Raw genomic sequence first — 19,454 nt, 5'->3', positions numbered from 1 at the left:
TTAAAAGGAAAGTAATAAAAAGACACACTCATGAGAGGTTAAGGTGATAGACGTTCTGTTAAATATGCAGTAGAGATGCTGCTTCAAGTACCAAAAAGCATCCTGTGTATCAGCTCAGTATAGTTTCAGACTGTAAACTTCTGTCAGATTACTGCTCTCCTCATGCAAGCCTAGGCCTCTGCACTACTGTTTTCAGGCTCATCCCATTTTCTGGAGAGCTCTATGTTTACCATGATGACCATTGCTTGTTCTGAGGCATTCAGAATTGGCATTTTATATTATATGTACACTGTACTTAGTGATATATGGCACACAAGAGGCACTGCAAAAAAACTTCTATGTTTGATCAAAAGTGACAGGATATGTTACGTACAGTTCATCACTCTAGAACTAACTTGTGATCCAAAAATATCTTTGCTGTGCAGAAACTGATGTCTTTATGGGGCAAACACCAAGGGGTATCTGACATGCTGTAGTCTTCCTCTTCTTGTTGCCTCTCCGTAACCTTTGATAGATTCACCAAAAACACCAATTACCTACAAGGGAAAAGAGGTTTGAGCTGTCAGAAGGGATAACATACAAACAGGTATTCCAGTATCAGCTCACGCCTCTGCTGTGAATACACCCTCTTTTAACAAAATGCCCCTGGAGAATCTAACATGTCAAGAATAGGAGTGTTTATGAAAAAAAAAGAATTTAAGAAAAATGCCTCTGTATTCCAGTCTTTTTTTTACAGTTCTGTATTAAATGCCTAAAATAAATCCTATTGATATCTTCTATTTGTACTGTTCTCTGAGATGAAGATGTGGAAATTGACATTTTGTGTAAAAAGAAAAAAAAAAAAAGCACAAAATATTTGCCTATGTCTCCTCCAAGAGAATGTTTCAAAGTTTAAAATGCAAATGCATTCCCCTTCCTATTATCTAAAAACCACGACTGAATAAGAAATTCAGTAATTTTTTTTTTTCAGATCTATAAAATCAGAGTAGATCAACATAGTCTTAAACTTACTTTAAATTTGGTTAGAAGAAGAGAAGTTTTACTGTGCAAGTACTGGAAAGAAGTATTAATTCTACAAACTTGTTCCAAAGCAGTCTTTTTATTGTTACTAGAGCAACGACTTGTCACTTCATTTCTAGGTTACCTTCAAAGGCATCTGCTACAATCTTTTCTGAAGGATGTTTTGTCTGAAGTAGTGTTTTTTAAAATCTAGTTTCACACTGATTTTTTTGTTTACACCTAGCTATGATGACTGTGTGATCCCATGACTGTTCTCTGCCTGTTTTCCTGTTAGCCAAAGGAATGCTAACTGTGCTTCAAATGAAGAATTTCAATTCCTGGGTATCAGTGCAGTGCTTCACAGAATGACAGAACCATAGGGAAGTGTCACAATAGAGTAAGAGTGTTGAGAAAAGGCAGCAGGTTAGATCTACACAACTTAGTGGGACTAGTTGCCTCTCTGACATGGAGAATTCAAGTTCTATATTTAGCAGGCACTTAGGTAAGTCCCTAAGAGTTTCTGTATGGTGACACAAGCCCAGGCTCTGAAAGACAGACTGTATTTCCATCAGTTTTTATGCTGTGGCACACTCACTTGGCTTCTAGCAGGCTAGTTCAATGCTTGCACTGACCTGTCCTGATGAAGGCTCTGCTCTGGAGCTGACCCAGCCAATCCCAGCTAAAAGCACTGGCAGAACTGCTAAAGCACCACACGGGTCTTCAAGTAGCTTGTGAGATTCCTAGTGTGAAGTTTTGACTTGAAGAAAGGCAGTAACTACTGAGAAACACAAACTGATGACTGAAGTTCAAAAACCAACCTCGGGGTGAGATCTGCATTTCTCCAAGGCATCTCCATAGATCTTATTTGGACTAGAAGAAGAGAATAGCTCTTTAAAAATCACATAGAACAAGCCACCTGTAACAGAGACAACAGCAGATGAAATGAAAACTTATGAAACCAGATGGAATTAACGAGAAGTGTCTTCTGATAAAGAATGTAATTTAAAAAAAATAACCTGTAACACCAATTCCAACAAGCACCACAATAAAATAGGTAAAGTCTCTTCCAGCTTCTTTCACTGAAATAAAAAAGATAATAACACATAAGTTGCAGCCTTGGATAACACTTGTATGCCTTTCTTACATAAATGCTCTTCTGTTAATCTGTAGTTCAAACAACGTTTTACCAGAAGAAAAAATTCCAGTAACAGTTTCCATAATGCCACATTGCTGTAAAACAGGCCAAGGAACATCTCTTACATTGTACAGGTCATGCTTACATGTCAGTGTTAAGCCTTATTACTTTCGGTTTGCCAGATGTTTGCAAGATCCAAAGTAGCAATGACTGCTACTTCTTGGGTACATGAGAGCTAGATTTTTTAGGAACTAATGAGGCATTTAGCACTGCAGTATTCACACTACCACCTAAACGCACAATCACTGCAATCCTTATGCAAAGAAAAGAAGTAAAAATAAAAAAGTGAAAGCTTAAAAGTCACACACACTGAAAATAACCGGTTTTATGAATTAGCAATCAATAGAACAGTAAAAGGGGCAATATTAGCCCCAAAACAATATTTTATTTATTAACAAAACTAACTGCTGTTTGATTAGTTTTTATCTTTCAATTTTGATCTAAAGTACAAGTGTCAGTATATACTTCAAAGTAAGTCATATGAGAGTCTCTCTTTCAAAATATTTGAGTATTTGGAAAGAGACTACTATCTTTTAGTGGCAGTGTGCATTTTAGTGGAGTACAAGTTAAGGAGGAAACGTTAGTAACTATTTCTCCTGCAGTCTTCTAATTAGTTGAAGGCATTTTTTGTAAATCATTTCAAAGTACTTAAACTTTCTGAGGCTAATTATGCAGTAATCACTTTTCACTGAAGTGAATGAGTGAAGGCAATCCATCACGTGTAGTGACGATTTGGTTGGAGGTGAATTTATCCCAACAGCCCTACAGTCAGGCTGCATGTGATAGGTTTTCCTTCTGAAAAGGAAAATGAGAGTCTGCTACACCTTGTGCCTGATAATTACTTAAATCCACAGATTATTTAGAAGAAATCACATAATTTGTTCTGATTGTGCAACGCATACATAGAAATGTAATAGCTGCTCCAAACAATATGATGCGAAAAGAAACCGGCTCGGTGTGCTGAGATTTATTTTTTTTTTTTTCCTAGATACTTGATGTTTGGAACTACAAAACTTTAGCTGAGCAGCGTACAGCATCCTGCGCCTTACCTTTCTGAGCCGCCGACACCAGCGTCTCCTCGTTCAGTGCCCTTTGCACGGACACATCTTTGCTATCGCCGCCAGGCTTTGCAGCTTTCAGCCCTCCTGCCTGGGTCCCGATTCCCCGACGGGCGGCCCTGAGCAGCAGCTGTCCAGGAGGTCCAAGGTGGGCGGCGCCTTCCCGTCTCGGTCCTCTTCTGGGCGTGGCCAATCCCGGACGAGCCCCCAGTTGTTATGAATAAAAATGGGCGGAGAAAATACTAATCTCCATAAACGCCTTTATTAATCAGCTCTTATTGATATTTGCCTGAGGGGTTTGGTCGCCGTGGAGGAGGAGGGCTTTATCAGCTCTGCTGCATGCAATTCAACAGAGCTGGAGGACTGGCCCTCGCCTGGGGAGCAACCCCAGAGTCCTGACAGTTCTTTGTTTTCTCCTGTGGTCTCATCTCCGGTTTGGTCTTTTTAACTTACGGCTAGTAAGCAAAACCGGAGAAATTAGCTCTTCTGATTCCTCAGGGTCCACACGGCTGAGTATTAGTTCTTATCTGTTTTAATTTTACTTGGTTTTTATTTGATAAGGGTTTTTTTATGTCAGATTTCATCCCGAGACTCTTTTGGAGTCTTTAATTTGCATGCGGGATCACCGGGGCGGGCACTTGAAGCTCTTTGCGGCCACGTGGTAGTCTTTGCCGCAGCAATGGCGTTTCGGTCTCACGCTGCTTCACAGCGGCGGCAACGTTGTGGGGGTTTGGACCGGGGCTTGTGCGGTGGGAGGTGGAACGTGGCGGGTGTGGGGTTTTTCTCTTGAAGCGGGGCAGCGGTCCGGCCAGCTCGGGGACGCTTCATCTGGCCGAGGCGGCTGACCGCGTGGCGGCTGCGGGCGGCTCGTACGGGGAGCATGGCAACTGCGGGCAGACGGGGCGGCCGGGGCTCTTTTCTCCGCTCCGGCACGGGGAGCGGCTGCAGTCAGGCTGCTCTTCGGCTGGAACTCTTTGTGCTGAGCCTGGGGGGGGGAAAGCGGCCGGCTCCTTTCCGCTCCGGCGGCGGCGGCGGGGGTCGGAACCTCCCCGTGCCAGACGGCCGACTGCTCCGCGGCTGGAGCTCCACTGAGGCGGGCGGCTCCGCTGCGGCTCCCTCGCCCCATCTCTGACCCGGGGTGGGGGCGCGGCGCCTGAGAGTTCCTTGATGGGAACGGGTTCTCCGTTTTTAAGGTGGTCTGGGAGGAAAGGTGCCACGTGCCACTGAGGTGGCTTTCCACTGTTACATTGTAGGATAAACATTTTATTTTTATCAGGCACTGTTGAGGCCACACCACTGAGAGTACTGTGTTCGGTTTTGACACCCTCGATTTAAGAAGGACATTGAGTTGCTGGAGTGTGTCCAGGGAAAGGCAGTGGAGCTGGTGAAGAGTCTGGAGCACAAGTCTGAGGAGTGGCCGAGGGAGCTGGGGATGTTTAGCCTGGAGAACAGGAGGCTCAGGGGGACTTGATCACTCTGCACAAATGCCTGAAGGTGGGACTCGGCCTGTTCTCCAAGAGGAAATGGCCTCAAGCTGTACTAGGGAGGTCTGGGTTGGATATTAGGAAGAATTTCTTCACAGAAAAGGCAATTAGACATTGGAATGGGCTGCTCAGGGAGGTGGTGGAGCCACCGGGTCTGGAGGTGTTTAAGGAAAGACTGGAATCTGCACTTAGTGCTGTGGTCTAACTGCCGTGGTGGTGTTTGGTCATAAATTGTAAAGTAATCTCAGAGGTATTTTCCAGCCTAATTAATTATGTGATTCTGAGACCCGAGCCCACAGTGCCCGAGAGCTCGGAGCTCGCCGTGGAGCCGGGGCGAGGCTCAGGCACCTCCGCCGTCCCCGTTACCGCCTCCCCCGTGCCCGCCCGGCCCCGCTCCAGCCCCGCCCGCCCTCAGCCAGCGCTCCCGGCCCCGCTCGGCCCCGCCTCGGCCCCGCCCGCCCTCAGCCAGCGCTCCGGGCGCCGCCGTTCCGGCCCACCCCGCCCCAGGGCGTGCCCCGGGGGGTGGCTGCCCTTGTTCCTTCCCTGCCCTCCCCGCGGGCGGTGCGAGGCCGGCGCTGTCCCGTGCTGGAGCGGCCATGGCGACGGGCCGGGGCAGGTAACCGTGGGCTCTGCCGGCCCGGGGCCGCCCGCTCGGCCTTCTTCACCTTTAACGGGGAGGGGGGTTTAATTGTTTTCCCTCAGCTCCCATTGCTCCTCTGAAAAACTTATTTCACGTGTTGCACGGCTCTGGTTTCCAGCTCTCGAGTCTTCGTGGCGAGGGCTGTGGGCATGGTACTCTCCTCTCCTGGCCCAGTGGACGCCTTGCAGTGGAGAACGCTGGTGTTGCCAGGTGCACAGAGGCCTGGGGTTAACACTTTTTTTCCTGCCTGGGGAGCCTAAACTTCTGTGTCCTTCAGCTTGGAGGAGATGCTGTAATGGGTACCCACAAAGTTAGTTTAGTGGCTGCTTTATACGTCCAGGGTAGTTTGGGTTTTGTGATAAATAGGAGGGTTTCGCTGTGGAAGGTGTGATTACCATAATTCTTACAGTACAGGGTAGGCTTTCAAAATTTTAAAGCATCAGTCTTAGAGGCAAAGTTGAGAAAACAGATTTTTCTGCTAACCCATTTCTACAGCCTTAGGTTTCATAGCAGTTTCATTCCCCCTGCTGTTTTTTGGGTGGGTTTTTTTGCCTTTTTTCAACCTGCTAATGGATTGGGGTAATATCCACCCTTTAAAAATTAAATTGAAATAGACAGCTGAAGGAAAAAAAAAAACCCACAACCAACCCATCCAAAACATCATTGTAATTTTTCTTTTTCCCTGCATACGCTTACAGAGGTGGAGGAGACACGTTTTTTCACTACTTAAAACTTTGTGTACATCATTTGAAATGTTTCTCAGAAGACAATTGTTTGCTGACCATCAAAAAACCAAGGCACATTGCAAGTATTATAGGGTATGAAAATGAAAATACTGGAAAAGTGAGCCCCACAGGTTGAAAGCTAATGAAAAAGCAATTGAAGTTGTGCCTCTTGAGTAAGATCATCTCAGTTCTAGAAGTCTCTAAAGAGGGGGTGTAACAGCTGTCATTGACTTTCATCTTAGGCTAATCTGCCCAAACTGTGTCAATGCAACCTAAAAGCATTTTGTTAATGCTAATTTAAAATCTTAGCACACGCAGTACTTGAAAAGTAATTTATGGATTCGGTTGCTGTTTGTTTCTTCACACCTTGAGAATATTTTTGTTTTGGCGAATACAAAAGTTCAGCAGATTTTTTTTAAAATTGAAGCTTACAAAAACAATAGCTATTACATTAAAGTTTTCAAGGCACCCATGGGCAAAGTGTTTCTTCCCTCAGATATTTCTCCCTGGAGTGAAGAAGGGAGAGGTTAGTGGTTAAAATGAGCAAGAAGGACAGTCTGTGCAGTTTATGCTTGTCCAAGGTAGCTTATTTTAAAATCCAGAATCCAGCTTCGTATCTGAATTATTTCTGTGCCTGGAGTTTGTGAAATTGCATCCCTAGAGAGTATGCCCAAACTCTCTGCTTTCAGCATGGATTTAGGGCAGAATAGCCTGGGATGTGCTGCCCTGGAACATACAGAAGTGATGGCTCTGCTGCTGTTGAACACAACTTGTGTCTCTAAATCCCTTTAACAGCAGTTTGTTACTGCTTCATCATCTAAGTGTTTAGGGCCTCATCATCTAAGTGTTTTTGATAATGATACATTAGTAAAACCCTTTGTTTGATCTCCAGATTGTATTTATTACAAGACTACTTTTTTGTAGTTGTTAATGTAGTTGGTTAGCACCCAAGCTCAAATGTGCATGTCTTTTTGTTAAGCTTGTAACAATTCTTAGTAAAGTGTCTTGGATATTTTTGTTTTGTTTTACATAGCACAGTTGACAATGTAGGCCAGCGCTGTTAATTTATTTTGATTTTTTTTTTCTTTAAGCATAAATCAATCTTAAATCAAGAACTTATTAAATGTATATGATAACCATATACTTCAAAATTAGCTATTTCCCCCCCATATGGATTGGTTGCCTAGAAACCCCGAGCTGGTTTGACCAGGTGTTGGAAATCTGCTGGCAATTTAAAGCGTCAGTAATGCAGTGAATGGGGAGCTCTGCTTGTTCAGTGGCATCCGAGGGTATGAAGTGTAAGGATTTGGTTTAAGATTGAAACTCTGTCCCCATCTTTCTCTGTGGATTAATGATAGGATTTGTTTGCAATTACAGCTGACAAAGATCTTTCTATCAGAAAACTTGGAAAAATCTGTGAGCAGTTGGATTGTAAGAATTTGTGTTAGAAATATGCAAAGTTTCTTCCTTTTCTATCCCAACTGTGATGTGGAAATGTTGCCAGAGCAGGTTCTTTCACCATGGTGTGCAAGAGACCAATCCAGACATGGAGTTATTTGATGTATTTACAGTTCTGCACAGTGCTGGGTGGCATTTAGCAAAGGAAGGAATTAGTTCCTTGGCTACAAGCTACATAATTCTCTTATTAATTAATTTTCTATCTTCTGTTGGTTAACAATTCTCTTGCTTCTCATGCTGATTAGTTTGCATGCTCAGTCTTTCTCTTTTTTGAGTCAGTGGTGGCAGTCTCACATTTCTGGAAGCTGTAGCTGATTTCAGCACAATTGCTGAGTTGGCTTTAATAGTTTCTTCCTTATCTTGGGAGTTGTTCCAGGTATCCCTCTGGCCTGTAAATTCTGCATTCTTTGTGTCCACTCTCAGTGGTCATCCTTCTTCCCAAGCTTTGTTAACCTCTCACTACATCTGAAATCTTTGAAGCGTGTCAAACCATAAACCTTACTAAAGCAATTCTACCGACAAGTAATTTGTCTGTCTAACACCTAGACATCCCTTAGACCTTGTTAGCTGCTCTCTGTTTCATGGGTTAAATCTCCTTTCTTTTTGTTTATGCTTGAAAGGATACAAATTCTTTTTGAACCTCAGCAGTTTCTGAGGAAGTTTCAACGTATTGTTTTTATCTGGTATCTTTTAATCGCTTAGCAAAGTTGAGTGGCTCAAAAATGTCTCTGGAGTAATGTTGTGAAACAGAAGAATAATCAGTGAGTTTGACTTGCTGCAGGGGCCTCAGTGGAGCTTGGCTGTAGTGGCCACAGGGGTGCAGCTGTCTAAGGGTAATAAACCTCTACCAGATTCAAACTGATTTGGGGGAGCAGCAACACTATTATTGCCTTTGCCTGCTGTGAGAGATCAATCACAGGGTTGACAGCTGTGAGTTTAAATCTGAATCTTCCTGATGCCAGGTATTTTAACTTGGGTGTAATTGTTCAAATCATAATGATTGCCACGTGGTGTATTCCCTGCATCCTGCCTTGGTTGAAGTGTTGTGTCTAGGTGTGCGCAATATGCGTATTTCTTCATTTTGTGAATATGTGTTAACAGCTTTTCCTTCTTACAAGTAGGTTAAGGACCTTTGCTGCCAGGCCTGGGGAATGTTCTGAAAGTGTAAATGCTGGCATTGAAAGTCTGTATTTGACACCTCCCAGAAAACTGAAACGAAACATGAGCTTTGAGAGGTGAGTATGTCTGTGAGTAAGTCACCCTGTAAACTGCCTTTTGACTGCTTGCAGTAATTGTATTCATATCTTGGAGATTTCTATGTCAAATATTCTGAGTTGAAAAGATTTTCTTTCCTGGCCTGCTTTGGGATCCTGTGTTCACCTTCTAATGTTTTCTGGCATGGTTCTCCTTTGTGTTATTTGCTAGGTTCATAAGGATTATGTAGGTTTTCCAAGCCATGTGAAGCCTTCAGCAACTTCTTTGGAAGTCATGGGCAGTGTTGTTCCTTGAGAATAAAAATTGTTATTTTATTACTTCAATAAAAGCCAGATTGGAATTAAACTTCATGTGTTTCTCTTGGTTATTGGTTGTCATCAAGTGTATCTTAGTGTATGGAGAGGCTGAGAATGGTGGATTGGGATAAAAGGAGGGAGGAATTACTGGCTGCTGCATATTTACTGCAAGGTAAATGTTTCTCTTCCTGCTTGGCAGTGAAAGAGTAGTTTCAATATAATTATGAGTTGTTTTCTTTTTGAAAATTAGTTACATTTTTACAAAAAATATTCTAAGACTATGTTACCTGAAAAAGCAATTAGTTTTATACATTTGATCACTACTGTGTAGTGATTTCTCTGTTTTGCATTGGATGGCCAGTTCAGCACCTCTATGCTGTCTGACTGGTGTGATAGTGAGAGAAAAAAGAAAAAAAAATCAGCTTCCTTCAAAGGAGAAAGAATACAGCTGTAAAAACTGCTGTTGAAAATTCTGGATCAAGTATATTATTTTAGCTAATTTGCAGCTTTTTAAGGTATCACTTCTAAATTGTCTCTGGAATGAGTGCACTAATTGCTTTGGACTTAGAGTTTATGAGTTATTTCACATAATAACAGTGCAAGTTTTTGCATGTTATTTCTATGTCAATGTAACTAAGATTGTGAGTTTAATACAAACATTGAGGTATTGGCATTGTTGTGCTACCCTTTAAAGCTCTCTGCTTCTGAAACAGTGTCATAAATCAACAAGTGTTGCAAATAACCCCTTAGTAAAAGGACAAGAGGCACAGATGGGGTGTTGACTTTCACAGCACCTTTTATTTTCAGCAGTGATTTTGATGTGGCCATACTCAATGCTCAAAAAAATTAAGAGTATAAAATGCGTGTATTTTAAACTCTGCAGCTATGAGCTACTGCTCAAATTGTATGAGGTTCATGTCTGCTAATGCAAAAATCACTTTGGCTCAATCCCAGGGTATGTTCTGCTTGTCATGCCTAGACTGGCTCCTGCATTTCAGGCAGCCTTCCAGATGCAGAGACATTGGCATTTTCAGGATATCACTTGGCTCTTACTTTGAAGTTCACATCTTTCTGCTGACATAAATGAAAACTGCACAAGACCCCTGAGCACGTACAGTTTGGAGATGATGATGAGGTAGAGCATGATCTTGCTGTTAGACTAGGACATTTCTGTCCTGGTGCGTTCTCAGGCCAGACGCGGCAGTCAAAAGGGAGAGTGAATGTATCTGCAGTTTTGCAAATGCTGGTGATTGTGGAATTGTGGTTAAAATCATGGTACAAGCAGTAAGGAACTGAAGCTAAATGAGATAGTTTCATATCAAACATAGTTAAAGTTAACAAAGTCTAATAAAACCTCAAACTTACAACTTTTTGTGTAATCGTGCTGTGCCACTGGAATAAGTTGTGATGAATTATTTTAGGCAAATGCCACATACCAAAGAGTGAAGTTACAGCCCAAACTCCACAATTTAACTCTTTAGGTGATTTTTTGTTTCATCTGTTTACAACCTGCTGCTTTCCACCTCTTCTGTTTTTGTCTGGTTTGAAATTAAAATTCTCTGCCATTGTAATTTCTGGAGTTTGCAGGCAAGTCTAACAGAATTCCTCTTTCTCTTCTTTTCTAGCATGCCATCAGAAATGCTGCTGAAGATATTTTCCTATTTAGATGCTGTGTCCCTACTGTCTCTTGGTTGTGTGAATAGACGCTTCTATGAGTTGGCCAATGACAAGTAAGGAAGAGAGAAGATCTCAGTTTGTGCCCTAGTTGTGTTTACCTGAATTATGAGTCTTTCCAGTTCAGTTTCTCTGATGCCAGAGCACCTCTGGGCAGTTACTCTGCTGAAATTGCCCTGCACAGCGTACAGTACATGTTGCATGCAATTCTAGCTGTGCAGGGCCTGTTGTTTATTGGGGGTTATGAGGCAAAAACTAAATCCAGTGCTTTGAAATGTTGGTGTTAGCACTTTTTTAATTTTAAAATTTCTATATATTTATTTGTATTCACATGGACCTGCAGAAACTTTTCGGTTCAGGTGATCCTTAATGGTGTGTTGCCAGTAGCTTTATGGAATTGTAGCTTTGACAATTTTGAAGTCCTGCATACTTTATTCTTTCATTAGATTTTTGAAGAGGAATTGATTCAATCAAATGATCCACTAGTGGTTTTTATCTGTTGCTCTGTTTGTGACTCTTTGGTGACGTCTAAATGAGAACAAAAGAGACAAAGATAAATACCGACACGTTTTTTAATAAGGATTGCTTATACAGAGTTCATAAATTGCTCCAACCAATATCATGATAATTTTGTGAAAGGGTAAAGAGGAGAGACTTGGGTTGGTGTGTGATAACTAGGATCTGGGCATCCTTTTCTTTGTAGGATTCTACTGCATTAGTGTTGTTTGAATGAGAAAATGTCTTCCTCTATAGGAAGTTGCTGTACCAGGTATGAATCTATTTCTCCCTTATTTACTAAAAATTGTGTGGTGAATTAGTTGGTTTACCTTGGCATTAATACCTTTAGAACTGATGAGTTTAAAGGGAAGATCTGTAATCCAGATTTAGGTTTTGAGGGTAGATAAAAATTGCATAGTTGACACAAATTACCAATCTTGGTATGTGTTTTCCACTTCAGGATGGTGAAGCAGGATAAAATCACTGTGGCTGTCCAGGGGAAGATGATTCATCTGTCTCCATCTCGACAATGTCTGTTTCCATTTTCTAATCTCAATAGAGATTAGTGTGCGTGCACAAATGAGACTTTGGAAAGAGTTAGTTTCTCTTATCTAGGAGCCTGACTGGTTCAGGGGGGACCAGGTAATTTCTTCCTGATGGATTTTCCTGGACCTTCTCAAGACCCTGAATCTTGCAGTGAATGAACAGAAGTTTTAATGGGAGTCACTGCATATTTCTGTGACAAATCTGACTGTGGTTTTTAGGATATTTCTGGTGTCCTGGATGTACAGGGAGCTGTCCTTGTTGCAACAGGACCATCAGTCTTTCATTGTGCTATGTCTGTGCTGCCTAATGCAGTGATTTGTCTTTGGGCTGTTCACTTGAACAGTTCTTGGCACTGATGTCTCTCCAGTGTAACTATTGAGGACAAGGAAATGTTTATGACCCTCCCTTTCTGTACCCTCCTTGTCACAGCATGGGATATTCCAGCCTTCCTACCATGCAGTGTGGGAAGTTCATGGGTATGGTCTGCCTGTGAAGGCCTGAGGATTCTGATCACCAGCAGAACGTGCTTGTGTGAGAGGAAGTGAGAGCACAGGGCAAAGTCTTTGCCACTGTGGTCAAGTGATGACTGATGATGATGTGTCTGATTCTGGCATCTGAGTTAGCAGTAGAAGATTTGTTTGGTTTGTTGTAGTCATGTTCAGTAAGAGACCTTGAGATGAGTATTAACAATTTGAGGCAAGAAGGGCAGGGCATGTATTCTGCTGTGAAAGAGGCAAACTTGTGCTTCCCTGTTGGATGCCTTTTTGATTTATCTGCCCTGACTTCTTCAGAAGTTGAGGATGAAGGGGAAGTGATACCTTCCTAAACACTTGTGATTCCAAGTCCTCCTTCATCTTCTTCTCTGTCTCCCTGCCCTAGCTGAATTTTTGAGTTTCTTGAACTAATTTCTTTGCTTGCCCAACACTGTTTTGGGAAAGGAAGATGCAATATGTTTCTGAGAGTGAGGATGAACATGGTAGGTATTTGTCCTTAGTCTATCTTCAGTCAACTAAATTGCCTGAGCCTGCAACTTCAAAATGCAGGAAATGCCTAGTACTAAGCCCTGTCTTTTCAGCATCATACAGTAAGATGCAGAGTATCTCTCTCCATCAAAGGATATCTTTTTTTGGGAAGGAGTTTCTAGTTATCAGGAAAGTTTTATAGGAGGTTATTTTACTGGGTGTTTTAGGCTGGTGAAGACCAATTGGATGATACACAGCTCAAATTCCCCATGTGATGTTATGTTAAGGACATCTCTCCTTTTTTCATGACTGGACAGTTCTAAACTGCTTTGGAGTTAAAAAAAGAACTTTCCCCCTCCATCAGAAATGTTTTTATACTGTCTGGTAACTTGGCTACCCTTTATGGTCTTAAAGTAGAAGGATTTTAAAACTTTGTTTCAGTTATGGGGATTGTTCTTTATGTTACCCTTCCCACTCTGCTTTTGGTGAATGGAAGGTTGAAAACTCATGTTGACTGTGAACCCACCTTTACCAGTTATGGTAACTTATTGGTCTGTGTGTTTTAGACACTTTTGTCTTAAAAAATGGCAGTGGGGAATTCTGTCTATATCTGCAGAGCAGCAGGCTGGAAGGTTTTTGCGAAATTCCTGGGTCTGCTTGCATCAATAACCAGAGCTGGCTCTCAATATGTGGGGAGTTATTCTCAGTAGCTAATGAATTGAGAATGCTTTTGATGGGTAGGAGGCAGTGTGGGATGGATCTAGTCCTTGAATACTTTAAGGAGAAGGGAAGATGCCATACCATACATGCTAGTGTAAGTTTGCCTGAGGATAAGTGAGAACTGGTAGCCTTGCTGATAAATGGTAGAAAATGTCTCAACTATTTGTTGCCCTCACTAGTAATTTTCTTCAGTGCAGTTATGTACACTGTGTGTCTAGCATTTCAAAATTAGAAAACTTATTGGCAACCTATATTCACAGATTATTGATTGAATTTTTGTAGGTTCCTGGACTCAATGTTCTGTGAATTGTCCTAGAGATACTGGGGTGTGCTAGAGATACTGGGGTGTGAGGGGCTGAAATGTGAACTAATAGTTTTCCTGGCATGAAAGAGATGAACCCATCATTACAGTCACATATTTCTTTGACTTCAGAAAGTCATGTCTTCTCTGGGCTTTTCCAAAGAGAGTGCAGAAAGGATTGAAATTACATTAGTACCACCAAACAAAGGTGATTCTAATTGTCCTCCTCAGCTGAACTGAGAAACTTGAAGTCTACAGATGGTCTTTCTTGAATAGGAGATATTAAACCACTTTTTCCACTAGCTGATTTTCTATGAGGAGGACACATCATTGTTTTAGGGTGGAATTTTCAAAAATTTCTGCTTAACCTTTATCAGTTTTCACTTACTTGCTGACTGACTGTGCTGTCACAGAGCTTCATCCTGGATCCCATATTTTTGAGAAGACAGACAAGACTGGTTTTTTGCTAACACTGTGCTCAGTGGTAGCTGAGATGTGCATGTAAAAATGAAGTGACTATTCTTGAAATTTACTCCTCTTTATTCTATTTTTATTTTCAGTGGAATTTGGCTGAAACTTTATTCCAATTATTTGCAACCAAAATGGAAAATGAAGTCTAAACAAACAGAAGCTGTTTCTTTGGGCCGTGCTGCTCTACATGATAAAAAGCCTGGGTACTGGAAGAAAGAATACATCTTCAAACAAACGTGTGCCTTCAAGACTAGAGTAATGCGACTCGTTAAATTTCTAGATCCTTACACAGGTCTTCCATGTAAAACCAAAGAAGCTATGAAGTAAGCAATGCCTTGTCACAAAGATTTACTTCAGAACAATGTACAAAACATTAATGGCTTGGAGTAGTATAGAATTAGAGCTATAAAATGTATATCATAATGGAATGATACAATGATAATCTATAAATGACTGAAACTGAGTCGCAGTTAGTAGAAATGTAAAAATTCTGTTGAAAGCATAGTTTAAATTTTATCACTTTGAGAATTTGTTTTTAAACACTCCTCTCCCCTCTCAATTCCTAAATAACAGAGTCTCTGGCTTGAGTTGGATAATTGTTCTAAAGGACAAAAATGGAAAAGAACATGTAGTAGAGAATCCAAAACTATCATTTAAGGACACATCTGTTACCATACTTTGGTATGGTACAGACTGGCCATGCTTGGACATCCTGTCAACCCTAAAACTGTTTGGAGTTACACCATTGCTTCCTGACCAAAACAGACCTCCCAGCAAGAATGGGTGAGTTTTAATATAGGATTTTTGAGGACTTTTTGGGTGTAACTGATTGATAATATGTCTGTAGGACCTATCTGACATTTGTTTGATTCAATAAGTTAACCCTTCATTTGAAAGCCTCCCCGCAGTAGTTCTTTCTATGTTCTTCTCTTTGGTAGAGCTTTTTAGAGAGGAATAGTAGAAATAGTATAATCCAGCAAGCTATGGCATTAATTCATAGGTTAATTGGCATGTGATATGCAGGCTGATAGGTCCTGACTTGGAAAGCTGAATCTAAGCCCTAGAGCATGAAAGAAAAATGTAAATCTAGAAGACTTTATTGTGAGAAATTTAGCTTGGAAGAGTTAATCAGTATTTATGTGGCTACAGTCAGGTATTCTATGTTGTTAAAATTTGTTTTCTGTCTGGTAGGTGTGTATATGAATTTAGGGAACTTGATGTTTAACTATGTGTGCAGTCTTCAGTACATGCATATGAAGTCACACAGTCCACAGCATGTCCCTTGTTTTTTAATTTACATGTGTACAGTGGTTTTTGTCATTATATTCTAAAAAATAAATGAAAAGTGTTTATTTGAGGTATTTGGTTGCTGTCAAGGAGTTTTGCCCACATCTGGGCCTGTGTGTATAGTAGGTACAGAGTCAGCTGCCTGCTTCTTACACAAAGCCCCTGGCCATAGAGCTCTGAAAAGAGGGAATTGGTCACCTACAAAACATCTGGTTCTTCAACCATAAGCAGAGTATATACTTATAAAACAAATAAATCAAGAGAAGCCTTTTGTATAAAGTTAACTGAACAAGTCTTGCAGTCAAATTATGTGGGAAATGTAGTTGTTTTACCGAGATGATGATTCATATGTAGAAAATAAAAAAGCTTGCAGGCAGTTGATGTGTTTATTTCACAGAGTTACAAGTTTTAGAAATTGTGACTAGAGATGAAGTCAGTGGTTTCACCAATTTCAGTATGTCATTGTTTAGACTATAAGGCAGTAGTGCAGGGACAGGCCTGATTGACTTAAAGATGGAAAAGGTTGATGTTGATCAAGAAGAAATGTTTTACTGTAAGAGTGGTGTGACACTGGAATGGGTTGTCCAGGGAGGTTGTGGATGCCCCATCCCAGACAGTGTTCAGTGTTTGATTGTAGGTGGTATTACAGTGATACTATGTGGAAGTCTAGGAACTGTTTTGAATATAGTAAGAGCCTGAGTCTGAAAAGGATTTGAGGAAGACTTCTTCATTCTGAGTAGGTAATGCAAACTCTTACTTACTGCCCTTTTTTAAAATGCATCATTAGTTAATAAGAGTGTTCATGAACTTATATTTAAGATTTTTTTGGAGCTAATGGCTTTAATTATAGGTAAAATATAGAAAAAAAATCTAAAAAAGGAAAGCTTCCTGTAGCACATACTTTTAATTTATTATATGTACAGTTTGATACTTTCCTTTGAATTTTGCTTCTCAGTGATTTCATCTAGTATCAATAGAGTATGAAAAACAAGTTATAAAGTAATTCTGTATCTTGAAAAATTGGGCAAGTACGTAAGTTCTTTTTTTAAGCATGTTTTAGAAGATCGTAGTGTTTTTTATTTCTTTTCTTGTTAGGGGTTGAGATCCTGCTAGTACACTGTGGTTGTTCAAATGTATGGTTTATGATTCTGCATGGCAAATGCTTTCAAAACCATTTTCATCATGTGCTGCTGGTCAGACTTTACAGTTAAAAATGAAATTAAACTGAACTTTTACATGAATAAGGAGACACAGCCTTTTTACTTCATTCTGTATGTTCTTTTCAAAGACCTCGTCGATTTTCCTTGATTGCTGAATACCCTCTTGGCAACCTGACTGAAAGTAGTGTCGCAGTTGGTGCTGATGAGCTTGTCCAGCTCTTCAGTCTGAGTCCAGGACTCTTAGTAGGAATTTGGAAGGTAAGATAACATTTTGTTTCTGTATTTTATTATGATTTGAATGAAAAAAAAAAAAAAAATGGCTTGTAGTTTGGGTTTGAGGAGGGCTTTTTTTTTTTTAATCTTCCTTTTTTTTCCCCTTTGGATTTTGAAAGATCTTGTCTAAACTAGTAACCACAAAACACATGTAGGGACAGTAAGTGGAAGATTTATTGTATCCTGAAGAGCTGTCACAGGAGTATATATACTTTTTTAAAAAATCCACTTCTAATTAAGAGATCAGTTATCTATCATTCCATATTAGATGCTGTGTTCAATTTTATTTATTTTACAGTCTTCACATGCCCAAGTTTGATATGCTAGAATAATTTTAAATGGAATGGTTTGAGAAAAGAAGTGCTTCTTCCTCTGATTCATGCCATTACCTGCCCATGCCACTCAAAGTGATGAGTTCCCACATAGCAACTTAATTTTAATCTACATCACCAGGTAGCTGTATCCTGCTCCAGCAGCAGGAATGCTGTAAATGGTGCCCTTTTGGGGGTATTAAATTCTTGGTATTAAGAGTCTAGGTTAAGCAGTTAGCCTCTGTAGGGTAAGTCTAGACATGAATGTCTTTAGAGGGCAGTGCCGAACATCTGAAGTCGACTTCAGAAGGAATCTGCATCTTTGCATGGGATGCACTGGCACCTCTGTGTCTGCCTGTGGCTATGTAGCTCTGGGTGCTATGGAGGCCTGTTTCAGGTGTTCTGCTCTTGGTCTGAATTGAGAGGTGGTAGCCCTTTTTTCCTCCCCTCAGCCATGCTCTTGATGTAGACTTAGGTTATTTGGAACTTTCCTAAGGGAGGCTGTGAGCAGTTCCTCAAAGTTGTGTCTAATCTCCAGCTGCAAACATGCTGCCTCAAATGTACACAATCGCCAGAGGCAATGTTTAAAAGTGCAGAAGGACTATTTCTTTCACTCCTACTTAAAGGTAAGAGTGAAAATCCATTTCCTGGAAAACTTGAAAACCTGACTGGCATAAACCCATTATTGGTTGTTTCAGTCTGTGAAAATCTCTGCTAAGTGAACAGCCATTTCTCTCTTATCTTCAGACGTTTTGTAGATGGGTGCCCCTGTATTGTTGGCTCTCTGGTCTTGCTCATGCATTGGCCCCATCCATGCTCAGAAAGAGAGATCTTTCAGCACCTGGAAATGGTTCAGTCATAACCAAGTTTCACATCATTGTTAAGAATCGAGTGCCTCACTCCAGTATATTTTCCCTGCTTGCTTTTCTGAACAGCAGTTCTTATTCTCTGTGTAGGCAGAGTAATATGAGGTAGTTAAGTGTCAGTGGGTGTAATAATTGTAAATGCCACACGTCTTGTTTTTTGCACATATCTGCATAACAGAAACCAAGGGCAGGTTACGTGGGCCTTCTGGTATTTGGACAGAGAAAGACTGAGAAATTATGAGATTGATAGATCTCCCTAGTTAAATCTTTTATAGCTGTAATTTTGCACTTTGAAAATACAGGAGCAGTTAAAAAGCCAAAAGTTTGAATAGAGGATGTCATTTTCTGGTAACCCAGAGAGATGAAAACAGTAGTTGCCCACATTTCAGGAGAGTAATAGACTTCTGGCAGGGAATTATTTTCCTATTGACTTCTGTGTTTGGAAATGCAGGATTTTAAAAAATGCATTTAAAGAAAAAAAAAACTTGATATCCTAGTATTGTGTTCTTGAAGTAAATATATACCTCTGTCTCTAGTTTTCGCATTGATGTTTTCTCTGTATAGACATCTGTAGAAGGTTATGTTTTTAATGTTTTCCTAGGACTAAATAGTCTGGTGAAGACATGTTTTTTACTTTGAAATTCACAGTTTCTATTGAATAATTCTGTATTCCTCACTGATGTTAGCCCTCTTTGGAAATAGTTCTTTACATGGGAAAATAATCTTGATGTTTCAGCAGTTGGGAGTAAGTGCAGTTTGATTTTGTTTAGGTATCTTTTTAAAAGTGGTTATTAGAAGCTAGGGGCAATTCTTGGAGCTCTCATAATTTTTGCCTAGACATAGGTAGTTTCCCTCTCTTTCCCTGTAATACAGAAATTCTGTAATCTTTTATATATATTCTGTACTCTTGTGAAAAAACAGTAAAGGTTTTAGGAGTCCAAGTATTAAAGCAAGCCATTACTAACATTATTACAGTAACTGGCAGAGTAATAAGCGGCAGCATTTCTCTATGAATTTTAATGCTCAGAAAGACCTTGTGAAAAAAAGAATTTCCAGATAAAAATACATATACTTTAATTAACTTTTCAGGAGAAAAATGAAATTGCTTTTGTTATGGCGAATCTTCATTATAATCAACTTCTTGAGAGAAGCATTTTGGGTTCTGCTACTGTGTAAGTTTGGTTTTCCTTTGTGGGAAGTAAAGATAACCTTTTGAATAAAGCTTTGAGTTTTACAATTAAAATTGCCTGCTGGTAAGATGCTTATGTTTAGGCAGTAATTAACTATTCTTGTGTAATATAAACAACAGTTACAG

The 19,454-nt window shown here is 40.5% G+C and overlaps 1 protein-coding gene and 1 long non-coding RNA gene across 2 annotated transcripts in view; one reads left to right on the top strand and one right to left on the bottom strand.

Annotated features, from left to right (window-relative positions):
- Positions 1 to 1,796: 1,796 nt before the first annotated feature.
- LOC310923468 lies at positions 1,797 to 3,387 on the bottom strand. The gene is made up of 3 exons (XR_014592596.1): positions 3,244 to 3,387; positions 2,016 to 2,078; positions 1,797 to 1,915 (listed from the first exon to the last, which is right to left on the bottom strand). It is a non-coding gene; the product is annotated as an uncharacterized lncRNA (long non-coding RNA).
- Positions 3,388 to 4,820: 1,433 nt separating this feature from the next.
- Positions 4,821 to 19,454, top strand: part of LOC310923465 (F-box only protein 15-like) — a gene marked incomplete at its 3' end in the record, with an annotated part of 33,427 nt that continues 18,793 nt past the window's right edge. The window contains exons 1-7 of the mRNA XM_083885460.1: positions 4,821 to 5,352; positions 8,681 to 8,794; positions 10,696 to 10,800; positions 14,332 to 14,565; positions 14,816 to 15,025; positions 16,818 to 16,947; positions 19,229 to 19,311. Coding sequence (XP_083741586.1) covers positions 5,333 to 5,352; positions 8,681 to 8,794; positions 10,696 to 10,800; positions 14,332 to 14,565; positions 14,816 to 15,025; positions 16,818 to 16,947; positions 19,229 to 19,311 — 896 coding nt within the window. The 5' untranslated portion in view covers positions 4,821 to 5,332. The remainder of the gene's footprint in view (positions 5,353 to 8,680; positions 8,795 to 10,695; positions 10,801 to 14,331; positions 14,566 to 14,815; positions 15,026 to 16,817; positions 16,948 to 19,228; positions 19,312 to 19,454) is intronic.

The sequence above is a fragment of the Zosterops lateralis genome (genome assembly GCF_965231275.1).
Source record: "Zosterops lateralis genome assembly, contig: HAP1_HAP1_SCAFFOLD_57, whole genome shotgun sequence".
In the NCBI taxonomy this organism is placed as follows: domain Eukaryota; kingdom Metazoa; phylum Chordata; class Aves; order Passeriformes; family Zosteropidae; genus Zosterops; species Zosterops lateralis.
Note: the sequence above shows the minus strand (reverse complement) of the source record. Positions and strands in the feature narration are given on the sequence as shown.